Genomic DNA, 5,392 nt, shown 5'->3' with positions numbered 1-5,392 from the left:
ATTTAACCTATCAACCAAACGATCTCACAAAGTAATTCTAATTCATCATACTAAACGTTTGTCAAGAGAATCTGTATCTAAAACGTCTCTACGAGAATCTGACGCACACATAAATGGATTATGGAAATATAAATTAAGATTACAAAGATATGATCATGTGGTTTGGCCAAATTTCTCGTGGGCCAGCAAAAATTTCGGCCTGGAAGCGCACGGTATGTGGTTTGGCCACGCACGAAACAGCCCGATATCTAGACGGCCCAATGCCCGAAAGCCCATCCGCGCTCGGTTCCAAAATGAAAACCGCATGAACCAGCCGCCGCCTGATGAGCTCTTCTTCTCTGCCTCTGCCTCATCTCGAACTGTCGAAGCGGGCGGAGAATATGGGAGGCGAAAACTCAGCACGCATTCCTTGAAGAAATTTCTTCCTGTAAGTTCGATCCATTCCTTCCCCTGCGCTGATCTCCTGTTTCTTTACGCGATGCAGTTTTCTTCCGTATTTTTCTTTCCTGCAAAATTTCGATACCATCGGCTCAAAGTGAAAGTAATCTGGCAAGAATTCCAATCTGCACCCGATCAATCTTCCCGTAGGTTTACGCTCTCCTTCAATCGGATTTTTTTCTTGCAGGAATGGTGTCGGAAAAGCTCTGATCTTTGAACCAGTGTTCCTGGCTATCGTGGCCTTGCAGGCCACCTGCTCGCCGTAATGCCGCCGAAGACCACGAAGCGCTGGGTGCCGGTCAACCGGAACGCCGGAGCGTCCCGTGGGCGTGACGGAGGCGACCCCGACGCCGACCGCCTCAGCGCGCTCCCGGACGCGCTGCTGCACCACATCATGTCCTTCCTCAAGGCGTGGGAGGTGGTGCGGACCTGCGTGCTGTCACGGCGGTGGCGCCACCTGTGGGCATCCATGCCCTGCATTGATCTCCGTGTCGGCGGGGATGACTACGACGAGGTACCAGAGGACTTTCCTGACTTCGTGCGCCACCTGTTTCGTCACCGTGATGCGACGGCGGCCCTGGACACACTCCGTCTGCGGTCGAGCAATGTTGATGGTGCACATAATGAAGATGATGCCAGGTTGTGGATCCGTACTGCGATCAAGCGTGGGGCTCGAGTTATTCATCTTGTAGGACATCGCAAGATGGATTGGCTTTGTGGCAGCTGCCTCGCGATGCTTGAGCATGCATCTTTTGTCTCGTGCCACCTCAAGATCTTGAAGCTATCCTATGCCCTGCTGGATGACAACATCCTCAGGCAGCTTTCATGTCATTGCCTGTCTTTGGAAGAACTGGATCTTAAAGATTGCATGATTACTGGCCATGAGATTTCGTCTGCATCTCTCAAGATTTTGACCATGTTCAAGTGCCAGATCAATGCCAATCTATCTATTGCTGCTCTGAACCTTGTACTGCTGCGCTGCATCTCACCAATAACCCAGGCTCCATCATTTCAGAACATGGGGTCTCTTGTTGCAGGCACTATCATACTCGATGATTATGCCTTCAGTGATGATTTTGAAGACTTCAGCAAGGATGAACTTGATGAAACCACTGATGAAGATGATGACAATCAGAAGTACAAGACTGGATATGGATTTCGTGACCCTGGATTTGGGCTTATTTACAAGGATGATTATGGTTATGGTAGTGACATTGATAGTGATGACAACTCCTATGAATATAGTGACATTGCAGTTGACTCTGGTGAATATAGTTTCGATGGCGACGGCCACAGTTACAGTACTGATGGTAATCGTCATGTGCATGGTGAAAACTCTGGATGCAACGAGAACAAAATTAAAGGCGGCTATAATATTCTTCAGATCTTCTCAAATGCTACAAGTTTGGAGCTGTTAGCTGATGCTGGAGAGGTACAGCTTTCGCCATCATTTTATGAAATTCATGTCTGACCTTTAGTGTTCCTTGTTCCTTAATATATAGTCAAAATTGTTTTCACAGAACAGTATCTTCTCATTTTTGTCACTGGAACACTATTCAAGTTTCACCAGATCCCATGATGTCCTATCCACATTCACCTGAATTCTTACTCACTGATTTCTGAAAGTGTCCAGATAAACAGAATAATCCTTTTTCTATCAATTGTAGTTGCTCATTTGATTGCGTACCAAAAATTTGTTTCACCGACAGCAATATTCATTATTTTTTATCCTTACAAGTCTGTGACGATGTTCCTCCGCAAATAATTGCAGTTATGTATCCGCACAGAACTAGTTTTAAGAAATCTTGTGTCTTGACACTAGCCCATGGACAATTGTTTCATTTAAAAATTAATATGCATCCCATTTAGCAAAGCTAATATTTCCTTGGCAATATTTTTTAACGCAGTGGCAGGAGCTCTGCCTTTGAATTAGGAAGAGAGCAAATGGAGTTTATTACAGGAGTGTTAAAAGGGCACATGACAGGCTCCCCGAGCCTGCCAGGGCAAAGGGGCACAGCGAGCCAAGAGCCAAAATAAGCTGAAAGGACATTGCCTCTATGTTATTTACTCCCTCCGTCCCAAATTAAAGTGTCGTTTTAGGTTTTCGTGCCATGAGTTTGACCTGATTTGCAGAAAATATTGCAATATTTGTATCTCCAAATAAATTTGTTAAAAAACTAGACTCAAAGATCTTTCTAATGATACTAATTATGTACCATAAATATTAATATTTTTTAATATTATATTTAGTCAAAGTTATTTCTCGGGAAGTGCAAACGACACTTATTTTGGGACGGAGGGAGTACTTCTTATTGACCAATTTAATTGCATGCATGATATGAGGGTTTGATTTGCTTAATGTTGTTGTCTACTGAAACATCACTTTTTATGCTATGATATTAAGGTGATTCTGACTAGAGAACTGAAAAGGTGCCCAAGTTTTAGCAACCTGAAGACCTTGTCCCTTGGCGAGTGGTGCATTGATGCTGACTTTGATGCTTTAGTTTTCCTGCTGCAGCATTCACCTAATCTGGAGAAGCTTTTTGTTGAACTCAAATTGGTATGAGTTTTTGCATATCTTGTGTGTTATATCCTGAGCTTTGAGTATCTGGGGACATGTTTAATGACACTCATGTTGTTCTGCCAAAAGAACTTAAACGCCAGGAAGCCACTAGTAAGCGGTGTCAAACCAAAGGGAAGATCATTTTCTTGCAAGCATCTTCGAAAGGTGAAGATCAAATGCTCTAAGGATGATGTGAGAGTCCATAAGCTGGCACACTTATTCAGGGCTAATGGTATACCATATGAGAACATTTTTGTCCGTAGGACAGAGAGCACCTGTGAGTCATACCTTCTCTTCATCATGTACCTAATTTTATATTTATTTACACTGCCCGTGTTGTGTTAGTATTAAGAAACCTCTCCATGAAACTCTAATTACTGTTGTTAATTAGATGTGTGGTCACTTGACGCCTAATTTTGTTTTATTTACACTGCCCGTGTCGTGTCACTAAAGAAACCTCTCTGTTAATCTCTAAATACTGTTGTTAGTTATATGTGTGGTCACTTGATGTTACTCCAGGCTTGTCATTTATTAAATGGGCAATTGAGCAATTCTATTAACTTAAAATCTGTTCTTTTTGTGCTTGCTCGTTATCTATACATTCATCCACTGTTTTATTTTGTACCAGATCTCCGTGGCGAGAAGATTATCTTGCTAGGCACGAACTGGAGTTCTTAGGGGATTAATATGCAGTTCTCTGTTAAGGTTCTTCTTAGATGTTTGCATTTTCGCCTATTTTGTAAGCAAAGACCTTGCATGCAAGGCAGTATGGCCCCATGGATTTCTCAATCATGCATGCCACAAACAGTGTCGCAGTTTCTGGTGCCCCGGGCCCCAGCCTCTTTTAGCTAAAATGGAAGCTGGAACTTATTTATATTTATGGATATCTGAATGTTGTGGTGTTCTCTCGTCTAGTGGATGGATTATCTAGGCATAGTATCTCCAGATAACTTTGCTTTTAGATCGTTAACTACTAATAAAACCGGTATGTATTTAAGACCACGACACGCGCTGTGCTATGTTCAGTCTTTTGAATGTTGTCCTTGTCTTGACAATCAGCTTGAGAGAAATTCTAAGCTCATTTCTAACTGTAAGTATAAGTATGACATATGTAAACTTTCTTTCCTTGCATATGGTGATATAAGATTTACCTATGCAGCTATACAAGAAGTACAAAACCATTTTGGTTTCCTATCCATCAAACAAAATTTCCAGCGTTTTAGAAAAAAAATTCAAGTTAAAAACTTGTTCATCTAGAGCCTCTATGAGCTGTCAGAACAAACTCTCCAAACAGAATTAAGCAATGAACCTTATTACGTTCTTCAAAGATATATATGGCACATTTCATCCGAAAACTGATCCGTCTAAATACAGCAGAACCAATTTTATTGGTTTGTTAAGTTTTTCTATATATTTCAGCCATTCACATATATATCATCACATAGTACACATTCCATATTTTTAGTGCTGGACTACATCCATGTACTGTGCAATTGACTTAAAAGACTAATATTGTTCATATTTTCCACGCTGAATAATGCAACAAAACAAGTTATTACAAACCATTGCCAGTTAGACTTCCGTCATGCATTATACTGAGAAGAAGAAGGGCAGGATGCAGATAAGGTCGAAAGGGCTCTTCAGTTTTTATTGAAGCAGTGAAATAGCCAGAGGAGCTGTTTAAGCACAAATAAAAAAACAAACTAATTAACCATAACATCAGATGTATATATAAAATATAACAAAAGGAAGACAAAATTCATAACCCACAATTTTTGGAACCGTCATGTTCATGACTCATTTTATTATTATACTCCCTCTATCTACAAAGAATGCATTTCTCACTTTTCAAGAAGTCAAATAATATAAAGTTTGACTGAAGTTATATAAAAGTTAGTAACATTTATGATATAAGATAAATACCATTAAATTAATTGTGAAATATATTTTTGTTGTAAACTTAGTTGAGTCATAAATGTTAATACCTTTTACTATAAACATGGTTAAAGTTATACTAGTTTGACTAGCATAACTCCCATGGTTATATTCTTTTGTAGACAGAGAGAGTATAATTCAATGATGGTGCTATACTTGGATATGAGACAACTCAGTGTGCCTATAGGGATTGTTAGGTAATGGAGTGGGTATGAGACCAAGCATATCAAGGAGAATGACACGTGTCCTAGTTATTTCAAGTACATTAAACATGAAAAAGAGGAATTTCAAGAGACCAATTGAAACTTCACGCAGCATTAAAAAATGAAAGGAGTATTTTCAGATGAACTAATCGATTTGGGATTATCCAGACTTATTTTTCCTATTCAAATATCACCTCTTTGTCTCTGTTTTCATGTTGAGAATTATTTTGCAGACAAAGTTAAGAAGATATCA

At 40.1% G+C, this 5,392-nt stretch overlaps 1 protein-coding gene across 2 annotated transcripts; it reads left to right on the top strand.

The window, feature by feature from the left end:
* Nucleotides 286–4,071, top strand: LOC8085032 (putative F-box protein At1g58310). 2 transcript variants are annotated; one of them, XM_002445149.2, is made up of 5 exons: nt 286–427; nt 626–1,870; nt 2,843–2,998; nt 3,089–3,278; nt 3,630–4,071. In XM_002445149.2, the coding sequence occupies exons 2-5, from the start codon at nt 704–706 to the stop codon at nt 3,677–3,679; spliced, it is 1,563 nt and encodes a 520-aa protein (XP_002445194.1). In that variant the 5' UTR covers nt 286–427; nt 626–703; the 3' UTR covers nt 3,680–4,071. The 2 variants fall into 2 exon arrangements, with proteins under 2 accessions (XP_002445194.1, XP_021320387.1); XM_021464712.1 differs by lacking the exons at nt 3,089–3,278; nt 3,630–4,071 and having other exon boundaries at nt 2,346–2,932.

The sequence above is a fragment of the Sorghum bicolor genome, chromosome 7 (assembly GCF_000003195.3).
Source record: "Sorghum bicolor cultivar BTx623 chromosome 7, Sorghum_bicolor_NCBIv3, whole genome shotgun sequence".
In the NCBI taxonomy this organism is placed as follows: Eukaryota; Viridiplantae; Streptophyta; class Magnoliopsida; order Poales; family Poaceae; genus Sorghum; species Sorghum bicolor.
This window is presented reverse-complemented; position numbering and strand designations above follow the sequence as displayed.